At 44.4% G+C, this 19354-nt stretch overlaps 2 protein-coding genes across 2 annotated transcripts; one reads left to right on the forward strand and one right to left on the reverse strand.

Moving 5' to 3' along the window:
• Window positions 1-950: 950 nt before the first annotated feature.
• Window positions 951-3578, forward strand: foxh1 (forkhead box H1; the record flags this gene model as incomplete). The annotated part of the gene is made up of 3 exons (XM_079291574.1): window positions 951-1527; window positions 2223-2327; window positions 2613-3578. The coding sequence occupies exons 1-3, from the start codon at window positions 1054-1056 to the stop codon at window positions 3576-3578; spliced, it is 1545 nt and encodes a 514-aa protein (XP_079147700.1). The 5' UTR covers window positions 951-1053.
• Window positions 3579-6497: 2919 nt separating this feature from the next.
• On the reverse strand, window positions 6498-18569 carry oplah (5-oxoprolinase, ATP-hydrolysing). Its single transcript, XM_079292514.1, is given in 29 exon segments — window positions 6498-7068; window positions 7550-7647; window positions 7751-7911; window positions 8017-8174; window positions 8249-8398; window positions 8539-8673; window positions 8764-8910; window positions 9019-9203; window positions 9881-10055; window positions 10168-10269; window positions 10377-10537; window positions 10655-10806; window positions 11320-11432; window positions 11587-11725; window positions 11994-12131; window positions 12259-12432; window positions 12434-12522; window positions 12525-12644; window positions 12797-12922; window positions 13036-13211; window positions 13801-13868; window positions 14286-14424; window positions 14820-14985; window positions 15192-15387; window positions 15978-16101; window positions 16390-16504; window positions 17011-17202; window positions 17611-17815; window positions 18502-18569. Coding segments are annotated over 28 exon segments (4020 nt in total). The 5' UTR covers window positions 17782-17815; window positions 18502-18569; the 3' UTR covers window positions 6498-6918.
• Window positions 18570-19354: the final 785 nt, after the last annotated feature.

The raw sequence follows: 19354 nt of genomic DNA on the forward strand, positions 1-19354 counted from the left end.
CAGCTCTTTTGGGCAGGAACCGTCTCCAGTTTGCCAACGGGGTTCCTCCTAATCCAACTTGTTTTCACTGTCTTGCTGGGAAGAAAGCTTCTGCACATTAGCACTACGTTAACATGAACAAAAGACATGCATTCCCGAAACTTAGTCTTTCAACACTGAATGACATCTTGCATAGTCACAGGGAGACCCTACTGTGCGCAAAACACTCCTCGAATGTTGCGCGCTATCAGCGCACCATCATGTCTCCAACTTATTTATTCTGCGTCATCTGACCAATTACAATTTGTACATTTTCTTCAAAACAGAAAATACTTTTTCTGGAGTTTACATGTGCATGACTTGCTCTCTGGATTAAGCTCTCTGGATTAAGGCTAACTTGTATCTATAACAGCCTGCAATGCAACTTTTAATGTGTTCCTCGCAATTTAAAAGGTCTTAAACTGACTCAAATTTTGACATCAATTTGATGTAGCCTGTTGAAACGAATGCATGTTAACTTATTTCATTAATGTTTCGACGTTTGTATATTAGCCATTCTTTTTGTATATTGCTCAGCAAAAATTGTTGATTGCGTGTAAGCTTCAATCGAAATGCTCTTTCTTGGGGATAGTGAGATGAAGATATTGCAAAATAAACTGTTTGTTTTAAGTGTATTGCCTAAACCAAATACGCACTTAATACTTTAGGCCCTCGTGCGTAAATCTTATAAGGACTGATTCCAAAGCAAACTCGAAATCTCCGCGTTGTAAGTGGTATGTTGATATTATCATAAGGGTTATTTACAGGTTTACTGTCTTTCTCTCGCCCCTCCTCGTACACAGACCCTCCCCAGCCCCCCGGGGCGATCAGTCATTCTGCTCTCAGATAACGCGTCATTCTCCCCCCGATTACGCAGCGGGATTTACATGAAACTGTTAATTGTTTGCTCTTCAAATAGAGCCAGCCTGGAGCCAGCAGTCTGCCAGAAGTTAAGGACAGACTATTTGACCTCCCTCCCCCTCTCCGTGCTCCTGTCCGAACGTGCGGGCAGATCTTACCCTCCGGCAGATCAGCATGACAAAGCACTGGCCGGAGCAGACCCTCTTGGCACCACCCGCTCCGTCCCACGCTGGAGAACATCACGGCAGTCAACTTGACTTCCACAGAAATGTACAGCAGAGTTATCCTGCCAGCGGTGTAGCGCAGAGCCCCACAGCCCAACATTGGCCTCAACACCTGGCTCAGATGGTTCCCCAGCAGCTGTCGCGCATGGAGAAACTCACAGCGGGCGACGAACATCTCACCGGTGCCACGGCATTCATGGATACAGTCGTACCACTGGGCTCATCATACCAGAGTCCTCAAGATGCCCACTTCACGCAGGAAACTATTACCCGAGACTCGTGGAACAGTGAACGGGAGAAGAGTAGCACCAGCGGTGGGAAGAAAAAAAACTATCAGCGGTATCCAAAACCACCGTACTCGTACCTCGCTATGATTGCTATGGTCATCCAAAGGTCCCCAGAGAAGAAACTGACATTATCCGAGGTAAGAATATATTTAAATCGCGTATCTCTGTGTTTGAGTGCCCAGTAATATAAACAATTTGAGCAGAGTTTGTGTTTTACGCACGGTGCTATGTGTTCATTTTTATTTCCGCAGTATTTTATTGAAATAAATCTCAAATGAAATACTCTGTAGTACATCTCTACAAGGACAGTATTTAGAATCAGATGGTTCCTGGTACTTTTCTATCTGATATGTCGACGTCACGCTGACAGATCATTTACAGTTCATAAAGTGACACAAAACAGCAGCCTCTTGGTGACGCTTGAGTGACTATAGCCCCTACCATGCTTGGTTTGCTTTGATAAGGTTAGACTGCAGTGAAACCAGACACTAATCTGTATCAGGAAAGTGATAACATGGTGATATATAGTGCATGGTAAAATCCTGTTTCAGTTGAAATCCCACAAAAGTACCGCCCATATTTCATTTGTACAATAACAATCAACTTCTTGTCTTATTTTTAATTCATTAATGACTTCAGTGAAAGGTACAGCATGTTTGGCCGGCGTTTACTTCTGCACGTTTGTACTCAGTGACTAACTTTTAAACTCGTATCAGTCATCACATCAGTGTGTATTTAGATAGCATTTGCCTGACTGCATAGAAACTGAAATACAATGAAGACGAGCATCTTCTTCAGACAGCCAGACTGACATTTCTGTTTTTATTTCTAGATCCTCAAGGAGATCAGTACACTCTTCCCATTCTTCAAAGGAAACTACAAGGGCTGGCGGGATTCTGTGAGACACAACCTCTCCTCTTATGACTGCTTTCTGAAGGTATGTTAAAACTGTTAATAAACAGTTCCATGTTTGGATCCCTCTTTAGTCTCGTCAGTGGGCTTGATGGACAGGGAGTTCACAAAATACAGGCTTAACATTTGCATTGCACTATCCCGAGCTTTGTTTGTAGAAATACGCTCCGAGGGCTTTAGATTGCACCTTCAAACCAGTCTTAAGATTTTATCCACTGTTGTGATGGTTAACAGTGAAACTGGCAGCCCTGCCTGTCTAGGTTGCCAGACTAAGTGCTCATCCAACTCTCCACCCTCCCTCAACCTGTAGGTGCTGAAGGACCCAGCGAAGCCTCAGGGCAAAGGCAACTTCTGGGCAGTGGAGTTGAGCCGTGTTCCTCTGGAGCTCCTCAAAAGGCAAAACACAGCTGTTTCGCGCCAGGATGAGACGATCTTTGCCCAGGATCTGGCCCCTTATATCTTGCAGGGACACCAGCCAGAATCGGAGCCACCACTTGCCCCCATCCCCCCCCTTCCCCCCATGTGTTCAAAAAAACCCTCCCCACCACAGGAGGACTTGTTCAGACCCAAGCTGGACTCCTCCTTCGCCATCGACTCGCTGCTACACAGTCTGCGTCCCCCTAGTGCCCCTGGGGAGGTGGATGTGTCTACCAGGGAGTGCTGGGGCAAGGTGGAGCGCCCTCGGTTTTCACCACCTCCTCGACCTCGCTACGCCTCCTCTGCCCGCAGTGCCTCGGCCAGCTCTGCCAGCCCAGCCTCCACCTCCTCATCTGATGAGGAGTGGAAAGGCACTTCCCTGTCTGGGAAGCGTGTTCCTCTTGATGGGGAAGCTGGGTCGGACGGTTATGAGGACTATAGACAGCCTCTGCACAAGTCAGCCCGACGGGAGATGGTTGCGCCTCCATGGGAGCTCCCTACCTCCTACGCCAAGTATGCACCCCCCAATACTGTTGCCCCACCCAGCATGCGGTTTAACGGAGGTCCTCTAATGCCGCTGCATGGCGGACTTCCCCTTTACGGCTACAGTAGCTCTCCTGTAGCACCTGGTCACTTCTTGGGGCATGCCTATTGGCCCATACTCCCCAGTGGACGAGTTTCTGTCCAAGCCCCACCCCTCATCATGGACCTGGACAACATGTTGCAATCTGTGCCTCCGAATAAGAGTGTGTTTGATGTGTTAGTACCAAACAATCATAACTCTCAGCCACACCATCAACCACCCAGTCAGTACACACTACCGAATGGCCCTCCCCTAAACAGGTATCCTCAGTACTGACTGACTGTGAAATACTGACTTGTTTCCTCATACTGAGAGCCATACTGTCACTCAAATCCCACTATGATGCAGGACGGGAGGTTCAATCGAGATCCACAAAAGAAGCCAATTTCTGCTGCAGATTCTGCTCAATCGAGTTTCACTACCTGCAGCCCAAGAAGTGTTGACTGTTTGTTCTGCAAAAAAAAGGGTTCATTGGAAAACATGTACCACAAACTGCTGTATAACATCTACCTCAGGCCTGCAGAGAAATGCAGCGTCTACTACAGCGTCTCTTTGCACTGTCACTCGTGTTTGCACTGTTTTATATATTGGCATGAATTTGCTTTTGTCTCTGTGGCGGCTGAATGTATTGTTGGATTCAATCTTGTATCGACTGCAATATCTTTCTTTCCGGTGTGTTCCGCAATTTAAACAGAATATCGAATTGTTCGGTGAGTAACTATCATAAATGTATTGACATTTGTTCCCCACTTTGTCAGGGTGCGTCTGTGTGCACAGATCAATGTGTACACACACTTGTGCTATTTGCGAGTTTTAGTTTGTTTGTTCAGATGGTTAAATATACAGGACCAGCCGTTTACCATGATGTTGTTCCTGTCTTAAATTTCAGTAAGTCCAGACTGTCTGCATTGGTCCTATGCAGCTACAACAGCAGATTAACCTGCGAAATAGTGATACTGCAGCTAAGTGTCTTTTCCTCTGTGTTAGACTGTTTTTTTTTTACATTACTAAACTAATCCAAAATGCTTCATGTTGTCAGGACACTGGAGACAATCAACCACTATACTACCACCAGTATCTACCTCAAGTTTTAAATGGGCTGAGACAAGTTTCTTGTGGACTTTGCACTGCCGGTTGTTTGCACTATTTGATGTCATTATCGTCTTCCAAAGGAAATTGCTTATACATGTCTGCCTATACCTCGTCATATGAAAGTTTTTTTTTTTTTTTTGCCATTTTCCTGTTGTCTCGTTGAAGGCTTGTACAAAAACAGCTCAGAAGTTTAAGAATCAAAAGAAGCTCCTGGAGTTGAACAGGGTATGAAATAAAATGTGTATTTTAAATGAGCTGCTCAGTATTGTATATCGCGATGAGTCAACTAAAACTGCAGAAGAACTTTATTTTCTTTTTATAGTGTGCATTTGTAAATGTTGGATTCCACTTTATAAATGTATCATTTCTATGTTACTCTGTTTTAGTACGTTTGTTCAGATGGCTGTTGAGTCCTGGTTGGTTTATTTACTCAACCTTCTGTCTTTAAAGCTGGACAGAAGTTCTGCACAACTACAACTGGACTAACAGCTGTCTTATTATGACTCTATTGATGGGGAAAAGTCCAAGATTTCTGGGTTCAGTGTAAAAGCATCGGCCCTCTTTGTTGTACTATTGGTGGCAGTTTAGAATTTGACCATTTTTACATGAGAACCGATGCTGTGACATCAAGGAGACGACCTAAAACCCATACAGTTCTTTACAATCAGGGTGGCATCTTTCCCTTTGGTAAACGCAATAGTTTCAATACAATACAAGGTGAAGCAATACTAAAATGTACCAATATTCCATTGAAAGTAGTTCTCAAAGTAGGTATTTTGAGTTAAATGTATATTAAGTATCGAGTGAAAGGAAATAATGCAGACTTTTTCAAATCAAAATACTTTTGTCAATTAACTAGTGACTCCATCTGTCACCTGTAGTGGTGTAAAAGGTTAATTATTTACATTTATTTAGCTAAAGCTATTGGCTTTGCCTCTGAAATGTAGAGAAATAGAAGTATTAAGTCACAAGACACATTGATTTGAGGTATAACTACATGTTTAAAAAAACAAGTTCAGTCTTACACAGAAATTCAAAATGTTTCAATTGTATATTTTCGCTTTCTTGCAGAAGATTTGTATTTACTTATATATATTTATAGCTGCACCCCAATTTCCCTGTTTTCATGTCCTTTAAAGTCCACCGGATGCTCTGACTCGATTGGTGAAGTAGAACCTTACTAATGACGTGCTATTCGAATGATACCAACAATACATTTTGTGGATGCTGTGTTGCCATTCTGTGTTTCACAGATATTGACTTAACTGCGGATATTTAATCCCACGAATGAGGACTTTCTCTTGATTCATGCTTGTTTCCCCTCAAGCTGACTGTCAGCCAGTGGATGAAGATGGAGATTGTCCCAGGCAGCAGGGGGTGAGTCTCAAATCCTCTTGAGTATGACAGATTGTTTTACCACAGGAATTGTGATCTATAAAGAAGGAAAATTATCTTTGATCCACGGTCCATGGCATCCGAGTTTCCAGCACACAAACATGCACACAACGCCAGTTGATTTACATCAACAGTCCAGCAGCCATCGGCCTCCTGCTGCTTCCACTGCTATCTCTTTATCAGCTGCCTTCGCATGCCTGCACTCCCTCACCATCCTTCCTGCTCTCCTCCCTGATCATTCCTGACCAAAAGACGGGAGGAGGGGGACACCACTTAAACAGGGACATGTCCCCCTCCCCCAAACACACAAACACTCTTGGTTGCATCTCAACACTCCCTCTCATGAATTTACATGTATGACCGGCAGTCACACTGGGCCTCGGTGGTCGTTAGAGTGCATTTAAACTGCTCCAAGGCCCCGACCAATAACCCTTGGAGGCAGTAGCATCATTTAAATAATTAACAGCTCCCCTGCTTCATTTTCCAACTGCTTACATAATGAAGACATTTCTTTGCCACAGGGACGACACCACCACTGCCACATTGGGCATTTCACAATGTGATTTGATCAATCTTTGCAAGCACTTCACAGAGTTTATACATACTCTCCAAACACATCTCCGACACGAAAAACAAGTGAAACTACAATTTTATTTGAAAGAAATAAAAAGACAATCTAAAAGAGTACAAATGGGGTTTATTTGTCTGTCCTGTTAAAATAACAGAACAGTAACCACATTGTGACTGTGGTGTTAGATAAGTGGTTGTTCCAGTTAAAACAGGTTAGCAGCTGCTTCACATGTTTGGCTGCTCCCTTGCATCGTTAGACTGGATTTTAGTCATTTAAGAGCATTTTAGTAGGACACAAATACACACCGTCTTAGCTTCCATGGCAATTTTGTTGTCTCCATAAAATGAAATGTTTACTGGGATATGTATTATCAGAATGAGACAATAAAACTCGCTGAAGGCTACTCAGATTTTCCTAGTAATAAGAAAGACATTCAAACTAACAGGTGGAATGTTGCATTTAACGATTGTTGTTACGAGTAGATGCTCTTGAAATGGTACTAGCCTGCAGCTTCTTTATTTCTCTCCTGGCTCGTCTGTCAGCTCTCCTGATTTATTTTCACACACCCTCTTGTGCCATTCGGTATTCAAAGACGCTGCCTCTCTCCGGGAAAGACTCATTCAGGCGCCTGCGCTTGGTCTGGGGTCGTCCGTTTGTGTCCTTTCCTCCGTACCCTCCTCCTCCAGGGGTGTAGAGGCAGAACATGTCCTGTAGGGGGAGGCACGCAGAGAATTCAGCTGACTATTCAGTTTATACAAACTGTTACCTCAAGAAAACACGACGGGTTAACCAGTGTGTATTCTGGTTACTTTCAGACTGCTTGACCATATTTAAAACATAAAGCTGTAAGAAACATTTCCAAAACTAACACCAGGCAAGTTTTCTTATGCAACTCTTTTCAACAAGAGATGGGACACTTTAATGACTGCAGAGGCAACTCATCACATTGTGGTTTCATATCTGAATATACCAGAAGTCATCTTCAGAAGTTTGCTCAGTTATATCAGAATAATTGTGATGTAAATAACATGTATCTTGGAATTATATTCTGCTGTCAGAATACAATCTTTATTCATGCAAAATCTAACAAAATTCAGTTTATTATTACCATCGTTATTTGGAAAGTGTGGTGCCATAACAGGGTTACTTGATAGTATTTCTTTCACAGATGCACATTATGCAGTCTTACCCCGGGCTGAAGGCTGATACTGGTTTTGGCACCCAGGTTGAGGACTCGACCGTCTGCTCTGTGAAGCAGGTTCAGCCCTGCTGCTCCGTCCTCACCCCCTAACCAGCAGGGAGCAGTTAGAAAAGACAGAGTAAACAACAAACAGCCATTATTTCAAAACCCCAAAAAACATGAAAATGGCTGCCGAGGGTCAGAGTTTACCCAGGAGGCCGTAGGGACGGGTGGATCGCCTCTCGGTCAGTACAGACAGAACCACCTCGTTCCTGAACAGAAGTTTCCGCACCACACCGTCTCCACCGCAGTATTGTCCTGCACCTCCCGAGCCGGGTCGCAGAGAGAAGTGCTCTAAAATGACGGGATACCTGAACACCAGATGGACGGCAGCAACATACAGATCAATAATGTCAAAAAACATTGTTACTGGACACAAGAAATAGAATTTTCTTGAACTAAAACTCATGTCCGACCTCTTCTCCAGAATCTCAGGGTCAGTGATGCGGGTGTTGGTCATGTGACTGTGAACTCCACTCCGCCCATTCCAGCCTGGTCCCGCCCCTGCTCCCCCAGCAACTGTCTCATAGTAACCGATATTCTTACTGCCAAATGAAATGTTGTTCATGCAGCCCTAATAAGCAGATAACACAAATAAAGAACAGCATAACACTCAAGGAAAGATATGAATAGGTTTGTTTTTCTCACCTGTGAAGCAGCGCACACCTCAAACGCCCTAAATATGACGTCGACCACTCTCTGGGATGTGAGTACATTTCCTCCCACCACAGCTGCATTCTGGGAAGGCTGAAGGATTGAGCCAGGGGGTATGATGATTGTGATTGGTGCAAGGCATCCCTGGATATGAAAAAAGGAAACGCATGAATAACACAAACTATATGAAATTAAGTACAGGGAGAATCACTAAACAAGTGTGTATTCAAACCTTAAAACGTTCCTTAAAACCCACAGAGGGGTCCCAGAATAAACGTCCTTACCTGATTAAGGGGAATGTCCTGTCCCACCATGCAGCGCAGGCAGTAGATGAGGGCAGAGAGGGTGATGGCGCGTGGAGCATTGCAGTTCCCCCAAACCTCTGTTCCCGTCCCTGTGAAGTCAAACACCGCACTGCCCTGTGGTGATGGAGGTTTTCATGTACATTGATTAGTTCCTTGTGCAAGACATGATGTTTGGATTATCACGAGGAGATCCTCCCCGCTCACCTCTTCCTCATTAATCTGAACCCGCAGTCTGATTGCCGTCCCATCGTCCATGAAATCTTCCGACTCCACCTCCAAGGAGCCGGTCTGTTGACGTCGACGACATGCAAAGTCTCTCAGCATGTCCCTCACTGCCAGCTCTGCATTACTCTGAAACATTAACACAAAGGCTGTTGTAGTACAGCAGCACCATCAGTACTTACGGTCACTACTTTTCACAACAACAGTATTTTGTTGTTCCTCTACCAATTCAGTTACCTGAATGTATCCCATGTAGGCCTGGACCACAGCTAACCCGTAGCCATCAATCAACTCCCCCACCAGCTGGCTGCCTCTCTGATTGGCCGCCACCTGAGCCCGCAGGTCTGACAGGTTGTCATGGAGATTACGAGTCCCGGAGGAGTGTGGGTACTGGGCCGGAGCCATCAGAGCTTCAGTTAGAGCTGATAGGGAAACGGAGGGAACAGGCATGAGAGGAATCGAGTTCGCAAAAGGAGACAGAAAAAGAGAAAAGCATGACGGGAAGTAAGATTAAAGAAAGTAAGGGGAACGTTAAATTACAGTTAAAGATAACTGAAACAAGCCGTGCAAGGGGATTATGTTGCTTTCCAAGCTCTCCTTATCACTATACTGGGGATTTTGCATGTGTTAGCTCATTAACTACACCATTACTGAAGATCACCGCTGCTTTCCCAAAGCATTCAGTACGTTTATACACTGATTCAAACCATCCAGCCACTGGTTTGCACTATCTTTAATCTGCTAAAAAAAAAATTAAACCTCGCACAAGATGGCCAATGCATCACTTGCCTTTATTTTTATTGTTAAAGCTACATTACTGTTGCATTGTTACACAGTTGGGAGCAGTGGCTATTTTAAAAGCTTCCAAACTTGCCCCTTCCTACAAGTGCATTACGACATAAGTAACATTAAATACAGGTGGCAAGTTGCTCATAATCGTGCTTTACATCAGGTCATTTCGTATGTTTTGGGAAATGGTAGTTGCATGAATTAAGCAAAAGCTATTTGTAGTTATTTGGCTACAGTATGTAAAGTCTCTGTATTATCTCCTTTCATCTGTCCTTCACACTGATTCTTGGTTCACCTCCTCCTCTCTTACCCTCTTCCTGAAAGACGCCCCCAGTGACAAGTTTAAAGGAAATGAAGACGGCCCCCTCCTGCTCAAGGGAGGTGGAATGGGGGGGCATGGAGCCTGGCGTGATGCCTCCAATGTCAGCATGGTGCCCTCTGCTGGCGACAAAGAAGACTGGACTGCCCACTCCTTTCCTAAACACCTGGGAGAAAAAAGGGGTCAGATAACAGAGGGATGTAAAAGGTATGTAGTGAAAAGCAAGACTGATAATGAGGAGGGCAAGAATGCAGACAGAACGTTGGAGACAGACTGACCGGCGTGATGACTGTGAGGTCTGGCAGGTGGCTGCCCCCGGCACACGGGTGGTTGCTCAGAATGACATCGCCTTCTTTCAGCTTGTTCCCCAACGATCTGATCTGAGAAGAAACCGAAGATCCTTTGCGTGACAACGGGGTGTTAATTCTGATGTGTTTCAGTAGTATATCTAAACTCAGAACCACAACCACCACCCCACAAGTGGTACCTGGTACTGGACGGTCTCTTGCATGGCCCCCAGGTGGACAGGGATATGGGGTGCATTGGACACTAAACCACCATCTGGTCCGAACACAGCACAGGAGAAGTCGAGACGTTCCTTGATGTTGGTGGAGATGGAGGTCCTTTGGAGGACTCTACCCATCTGTTCTGTAGTGGAGGAGAGGTGGAACGCAACTGAGCAAGGTAATAAGAAAATAATACTGAACACAATCACTGCACTCCCTAATTGTCTGCCTTCCTCCTCCTCCTCCTCTCTCGGTGTACCTGCTATGCTCATGAAGCGGTGAGAGAAGATGGAGAGCTGCACAGTGTTGAGCTCAGTGCCCAGTGCGCAGTGAGGGTCAGAGCCGACAGTCAAACAAACGTCGCTCTCTTCTGTTAGATGGGCCTCACAGCACGGCTCCACCAGGATGGTGCTGATGGAGGAAAGGGTAGGAAAAAAAAATGTTTTTCGACAAACACAGATGTATCAAGTTTCTCCGACCCCGATACTTATATTTACTTAAATGATTAAATATGTATCTGGCACATTGAAATAACAGATGCCACCTTCTAAATTTGGCACAGCTTATTTTCAAGCGCACCTTGATCCAAATACTGAAGGTCCTGATTCAAAATGATGTTTATAAACCTATATTTTTGATATAACATGAGTTTAACTGGGACCATGTGACTCATAAAACTGACGTGACGTGATTGGTTCGAGAGAAGACGTCTCACTCGGTTGGTGGTGTTGGGACTATACACAAATACTCTGAACAGTAGAGAAAGGATCCGATTTTAATGAGCTTTAATTGAGCAGATACCGACCCATTAAAATATGCCCAGAGTCGGCCCCGATATAGATACTTAGGATTGACTCGGCACATCTCTGTGTTTGATTGATGTTTATTAGAAAGCCACTAAAGGCAGTAAGGGGAAATGCCTGCCTGTTTTTATCAATAATGATGGCTGGTCCCTGGATGCAGTGACCACATGGCAGCTCCTCCCATAGATACACACTGGTGTCCAGGTAACCTTCCTCAAAGTAACACTTGGTCATCTACGAAGAAGAACAGAGATTGCCACAGGTTAACATTCTTCAGACCAAGAAGTTTCATTACTTTAAAAACACATAAATTGATGATGTTTCCACTGGTATCTATCTGTAAAATGATGTATATTAGCTATATGTACGTGGAAGAGAGTCTGTGTACCGTGACTGGTTTGGCCTGTCCACGCCTCGTCTTTGTTTTAAACACCGATTTGATACCGGATTTCCCACAACCCCTCACTCTGATGTCATCAACCACAATGGCTCTATCTGGGATAGTGAATCCAAACTCCGTCAGATAACTAAAAGAAGGACAACAAAAAACAAACAAACAGAGGAAGCAAATGTAGAGGGATTACGGTTCGAGGAACATTAGAAGCCAAGAGCAGTGGAAACAAATGTCAGCAAAGTTAAGACTCATCTCCTGTGTGTTTGCTTATACAATGTAAAGAGAAGGAACAAAAGGAGCACAAGTGGAAGTGACAATGAGTGAATACACGGTCCAGCCAATAGCTCAGTAGGTGAATAAATCAACAAATCATCGAGCTAATGAATAAACAATGAGCTAACCGCTTGGTGAAGGCACTGCTGAAGTCTCCAGCTAGACAGGACTTGGCGTTCGTGGGGTAACCGGCAGCAGTAACCATGAGAGCACAGTCAGTGCCCTTGTAACGCAGGTGAAGGAAGACCTCAGTGGTTATCTGGCTTCTGAAGAGGACAGGAAACAAAGGACTGCGTCATTACTTGTTAAGTATTTCGTGAGTATAATGGCATGGGTTAACACACCTGGATCCCAGAGCGTCACCCCAAACCGTGTGGTGTCGTGGGCGCTGACCTGGTGAATCCGCGTGCGCAGAGTGTTTCGTGGCAGCGCTTCGAGAGCTCCTCCACCCTCCGGTCAAGCTCGCTGAACGAGCGCCGCTCGTACTGCAGCGAGCACGGCTCCTGCACCTCCTCCACCACGTCAGCTAGAGCCAGACCATAGGCCGACAGCACGCCGCTGTATCTGCAACACACAGACACATGCATCACAGCCAAACGTGTTGGGCACCAACACGACCTTCTTACACACATACATACAAATGGAAACAAAACCCATCACCCGTACTTGTGAATGAAGACAGTCTTCATCCCCAAGGCTCGGGCAATAGCACAGGCATGTTGGCCACCTGCACCCCCGAAACATGCCAACACGTGCTGAGATGTATCATGGCCCTTAGCCTATGGGAGTGAGGGAGGTGGGGGAGAGCAAAGGACAAGAAAAAACGAAAAAAAAAAAGTTTTTTAATTGTGTGACACATTTAACACACACACACACATTCGGCGTTACTATTTTCACCAAGATGCAGCTAAGACTTCAAAACCCAAAGTACCTGTGTCAGAGCTCTGATTGGCCGGCACATGGCCTCATTCGCAACACGAATGAATCCCATGGCAACCTCCTCCACACTCATCTCTGACTTGCTGTCGTGTGACTGTTTGGCTCCATTTGCGCTAACCTGCAGATGAAAACATAAAAAAAAAACTAATTTTAGCTTCATCATTAATACTCCCTAATAGAATTATTAAGACGATTTGACACTCTACTTAATACGTCAGTAAATGTTGGTGCCTGTGATTGGTTAGAGGACAAGAAGAGGTTGATCTCCTGGCTCAGATGACGGAAATGCTTCATGGTTTCTTCCAATGACAGTGGTTCATTCTCCCCTGGCCCAAAGATCTTTGGGAAGAAGGAAGGGAGGAGTCGACCCAGGGCTAAGTTAGCATCGGTGACAGTCAGAGGGCCGCCTAGGAAAATCCCACAAGGAGTCAATAGGTTTGTTTACCATACTCATGCTGTTCTAACTAAAGTACACACGTTTGACCGAATGAAACATGTTTCAGTCTGGTGTTTCAACATTATGTAACTCTGTGCAAAATGTGAAAGCAGGACCTTTGTTGTACAAATTGGAGCGACCCAACTCTCCTACAGGGAACATCAACAGTGAAGTCAGTGCCGTGGGTCTTTTTTTGTGAGCACACATCACAGTTCCAACTGAGAACTATGAGGCAAGCTTCAGTTATATCATATCTGAAACTTGGACAATTTCCAACCTTCGTGCAGCTAAACCAGATTATAAATCCAGGGATGGGGGGGGGGCGGGAGCAGGACATGAGAAAACAGAAATCCCAGCTCTGTGTGTGGATTTTTGTCTGACAACATGTGGATTCAATATGATTTAAAGAGAGGGCAAGAGGTGGATGAGAAATCAATAATTTACCATCCACCAGGCTGTGGACAGAATAAATCACAACAATGCATTGAGATGAATTGGAAATATTAAAAACAGAAATAAAAAGGGAGTAATGTCGGAGGAAACACAAACAGTCACGTTACCTTTCCTGTAACAGGCTGGTCCTGGATGTGCACCTGCAGACTCTGGTCCAACCACAAACATCCCGGATCTGAGCGGGAAGTAAAAGGAGGGGAAACAGAAAGGATGGAAAAACAGTTCAATGAATCATGATTGATTTGAAATGAAAGTTAAAGCAAACCCAACTGGATGCAGTAAAACATCTAGCAAAGCTTTAATGTGTCATAGCAATGCACTTTTCTCATCCCTGCGCATCCATTCTTGACTCATTTGCTCACAAGATGGACTGCATCCTGCCACCACCTCATTTCTTGAGACAAATGATCAGACTTTGCGCAGCTCCCTCTGCAGCCAGGAAAGGCTTTACACAACTTTTTTCCACATATGCAGTCGTACTCCCCAAGACCTGTAAATGGACTTCGATGTGTGAATTTGGTAGATTTCCCGAATGTCACATACAAACATGTATCTCAAACGATGGGGCAAGACTGGCGACTGACGAACAAACCTGAAGAAGAGCTGCGATCCTCCGCCTGCAGCCACAGTGTTGATGTCCAACTGCGGTGCTTGCAGGGTGACTCCGGCTGTGGTAGCCTCAAACACGTGTTCATACTGGCCAGCGTAGCGACTGACATCAGTGGAGGTTCCTGGAGAGAAAGACAAGACAGTGGCAGTCAGAAGGACAAGAAACATGGCGAAAAGAAAAAACTAAATCACAGAAAGTGATTGTTTCCCCCTTTTCTTTTATCTGTAATTAATCTATGCACTTAATGCCATTTGTAACACTTGTAAGTGAAAGTCAGAAATATAAGAACATGTAACATCACATGTAATAATCCAAATAGGAGACAATTTATATGCACAGTTAATTGTGCTTGTCTGGATCCAGACCTTTCAATCAGCCACTCCACTGAGTTTCGAGTTAATAATTCTGTCAGATATCAGGCAAAGACTGTGCAACAAAGAACTACAAAGCAACAGCAAGAAGCTCCTCACATAGTCTGTGCACTCTGTAGTTGTTCAAGGTACTTTCCCTACTCACCACCCATGTCAAAGCCAATCACAGGTTTTTTCTCCGTTTGGCTGTATGAAGTGATGGCGTATCCCACCACCCCTCCCGCCGGGCCAGATAGAACGGCCCGCGAACCGCAGAACTGCTCCATGGGAGTCAGACCGCCATCTGACTGCATGAACAGGACGTCCACACCCTGAGGACAGAGTTCAGATGAAACAGGGTTTAAAACGGACACTCCTGGAACTGGAACATCTGGAAAATCCTGTCTGTGATCTGTAGGTTCATTAGTAAACCGATCACAGATAGGATTTTAGTAGACTAAGCACTTAATGAAAGAAAAAGTTTGGTATCAACAAAAACATTTAAATAAGTACAAATATATTGATGTGTGAAACACACCTTCAGTCCACCCTTGAACCCAGAGGTAAAGCCTTTTAAATACTGATGAATTTTGGGTGTGAGGTATGCGTCGGCACAGACGGTGTAGCCCCGAGGCACCGCCCGCACCATGGGCATGACCTCACTGGACAGAGACACCTGGCTGAAGCCCAGACGACGTGCCAGGGCGCCCACTGCTTTCTCATGATCAGACCATCTGAAAGAGGGGGGGGGGGGGGGAAGAGAGCGAGAGAGCGAGAGAGAGAGAGGAATGGGGTGGAGCTTGACTGCAAGTCAAACATTAATAAAGCTCTTGTACAATGTCACTGCTGCTGCTATCAGTTTATTGTGTGCCTTATCACTTTAAAGCTTTATCTGTGATATCGGTGAGATGAAGCAAAAATGTTCGTTATTAACGGCAAAGGGATAGACTTGAAATTAAGTGAAAAGAAATGGGAAGAAAAGCATTAACTTTCACCCATTAAACCACATGGGTTACACATACAACAGAAACAGGCTATTGGACACCAGACGCCTCTGGCATGTACAGAGTACATACCACTACTCCCACAGAGAGAAGGAGACTGAGAGCAGAGAGTTGCATCATTCAGTTTACAGTGACATAGAGAGGGAACAAAATGAGTGAGTCATTAGAAGTTAAAAGTTAAGATAAAATCGTGGCTTGGGGAGATGGCCTGAGAAGGAGAGAAAGCTAACGGACAAAAGAGAGGACACGCTATCAGATTAGGATCTTGCGTAAAATGCACTTCTATTCCCGGAGGCACAACAACAAGATGTACTACTGACGTGTATGAGTGCAGCAGAAGGACGGCAAGACTGGTGATCCCGCGAGACAGAACTCCCTTGAGGTCTTTTTCCACTCGCTCAAGATCAAGCTCCCTCCACACCTCCAGAGAATCCCCTGTACTGCCTGAGGGACACCAGCACACACACGAAGATCATCAGGATTAAGTACGATTATGTTCAGCACCCAGGCAGTGCTCTCGTGCGTGTGCCAGTAGTCTGAGCTTACATCCCTACGTTTACAACCAAAAAATACAGGATATTGCCTTTGCTGTGTTCCCATCCCCACGGACATATCAGTGTTAAGAGCGTGAACAGAATGACAGCTGAGGAGAACTAGAGGGGGAGATTTGGAGGAAGGGGGGGGGAGTAAAAAAAATAAAAAAGGTTACAAGTACATAGTTGTGTTTCACACCTATGACAATGCGTTTGGGATCTTTTTTGGGCAGCTGGCAGTCATCTTGCCTGAGAACAACTCGCTCATCCACCTCGATTACCTCTTCATACAACACTTCGGGAACCGCCACCTCCTGCATATACACGAAAACACACGCGTGAATTCAAAGCAGGCGTCCCATCAAGGGGAACATCTGCCGAACAGTACACCCCAGCGATATGCAGATAAGGATAGATGCAACACATTGCAACACGCATACAGAAGGTGGATTTCTGACACCTTGCTCTGCAGCAGATCATCAGCTTCGTAGATAAGTGACCATTTTATGGTGAAACTGGTATGGGGGCAAACTCCAAGACCTGCCTCTGTGTCTGTACCACTAAATAATGTCTAAACCTTGTGTTGCAGATACACAGGAGCCATAACCAGGCTACTCATTAACACAACATACAGTATGGCCAAAAAGGCACGGTGGTGCTGACTGGGTAGCCGTGGTTAAGTGGCTGGATCAGCTCACTGCTGCTTAAGCTGGCTTTTCAGTTGACATGTCACATAAGCATGTCTGTAGTCGCTTTACCTTTCAATATTAAACATTTAAGTTTATATTCATGTGAATTCAGAAAAACAAGCATTACAAACCAAATCAAATAGTTTCGGCCTGGCCTGTGTGCCGATGTGCAACAAATCCTTGAAGCCCAGCGTGACCAGGAGCGCAGTCCTTTCTCCCTCGCGCTCCAGTAGCGCGTTGGTTGCCACCGTTGTGCCCATTCTGATCCAGCCAATCAGAGAGGTGTCTACGGGCTGGTCGCGAGGAAAGACCCGCCCGGTTTCCTGTCAATAAATCCACACAAACACACACATCATCATACTGCTCTGTTCATACAGATGATGATGTAGAGATGTAACTGTGATTAACATGATATTTAAGCAATCCAATGCCAAATAAAAGGTTAAATAAAAATAAAATAAAATGAAAACAGCTTCATTGAGATGAATGGCATCTTGACTGGAGTCATACTCTTGTCATAGTGTTGTGTTAAAACTGTGAATTTAATTGAATGAGGAACACATAAGGTAGTCAAAAGGCAAAGCTCGGGATTCGGACTTCCAAGTCTGCAAAATCTGAAGCTCAACAAGAGTACAAAAAGAGCTTTCTATAAATGAATATTAACTACAAAGTGCTTGCTAATATTTCAGAAAATCAGCCTTTGTATTAATACATCCATTCCTTCACGTTACCTCTTCCAGGACTCTGCGGATCCCCTCAGTGGGAGCGTCTTTGTAGTTCTGGGGGTCCCGGGACAGCAGTTTCAGGACTCTCTCTCGACCACCAGGCAGCCGGGCAAACACATCGGTGAAGGTGCCACCCCGGTCGATGGCAAAGTCAAATTTCCCCTTAGTCTCAGTCATAGTGTGTAGAGAGATGAGCCGAGTCTGTGAATAGCTGGAGTCACAGAAAGCAAGAAAGAGGGAGAGATTAACCACATCCACAATGCAACACTAGAGCCTTCTGATAAGGGATCAGCTGAGAGACATACACTGTATTGATACATTGTATACACTCCTGCCATGCATATCTCATGCATATCTTTCTCAAACAGTCGTATATGTTTATATGAAATAAAATCGCATTTATTGTCACTTTAACTTGGCTGGTCTCTCACGTCTCACACTTTGAGCTAGTTTGTGCGAATCTATAAGTTTTCTGCATTATTTCTTTGCAAAAACATGTCATGATTGTGAGTTTAAACATGCTACTAAGTCTATGCACTGCATGTTTTTACATTACAAATGTAAATACAAGTTTAAAGGGGGTTTTGCGTCACAGCAAAACATGCAATACCCAGACGACCATAAAGTAAGAGCCACCATAAACTCGCAACGGATTCTGCAGGAACAGACGAATAAAAAAAGATATATTTCAAAGATAGTAAACTGTGACAGTGGATCAACGAGACAGCTGCACTTCCTCCAAATGAGCTCTAGACTAAACACTTGGCAGGGTCAGCGTGCACGAAATGTCTGCAGCCCATTCACCGTCTGCGTGCACCGGGAGCGTGCACATAACGAATTCAAAGCTACAAAGCTGAAGATTTGAACGATCGGACGGTGAACGACATCAAAACTCACCTGTACGCCGCCGCTGCACTGCCAGAGCATCAATCCTTGATAATGAGTTAACTATCCGATGATCCTCCCCTCGGCTCTATAACGACCTCGTCACAACAGGAAACACATCAGCAAATCGGAGCTACCGCTACGTGCCGCTGACGGGGGTTTAAACTCCGCCCCCCTGCGAGGAGCCGGTACTATGCAGGCAGGGAACCGCACAGCGTTGACCTGTCTGCTCCTAAATGATGTAACAGAGAGACATTTAGAGTTATTTATTTTTGCACAATTCAAACAACAAAATCTAAAATAATCAAACATCACAGAAATAAATGAATCACAGTGCAGGAAGAGACAGAAAGCCAACTTGGGTTATTTGAAGCCTCCACCTATATAATATTCAAATTTTACAAAATGACAAAGAAAAAATAAAATATGCATAAGACATTACATTACAACAAAACAACGAAAGAAAAAAAAGAAGAAAAAAAAAAGAATGTAATTCTGTCGAGCAGGTGAAGGTCCCTAATCACAAAAGATTGCAGAGGCTGCAGTTTTATTTGATCAAGAACCCTCAGCTCCTTTAAATCAAGATTGAAGACTTTTCTGTTTGCTGCTGCCTTTAATTGAACCACATTCAATTAATATATTAATCAATTTCCTGCATTTCACTCCTGTATTTTATTTCTTACAGTTTTTTTTATGTTTTACTGTTTTTATTGTTTCAATGAATGTTCTCAATTGTTTTTAAATCTCCTTTTATTTTGCTTTATGTTTTGATGCTTTTAAGTGAAGCACTTTCAATTACCGTGTTGTTGAAATGTGCTATACAAATAAACTTGCCTTGCCTTTCGGCAGCATTCTTGATAAAATA

Source organism: Melanostigma gelatinosum, assembly GCF_949748355.1.
Source record: "Melanostigma gelatinosum genome assembly, chromosome: 20".
In the NCBI taxonomy this organism is placed as follows: Eukaryota; Metazoa; Chordata; class Actinopteri; order Perciformes; family Zoarcidae; genus Melanostigma; species Melanostigma gelatinosum.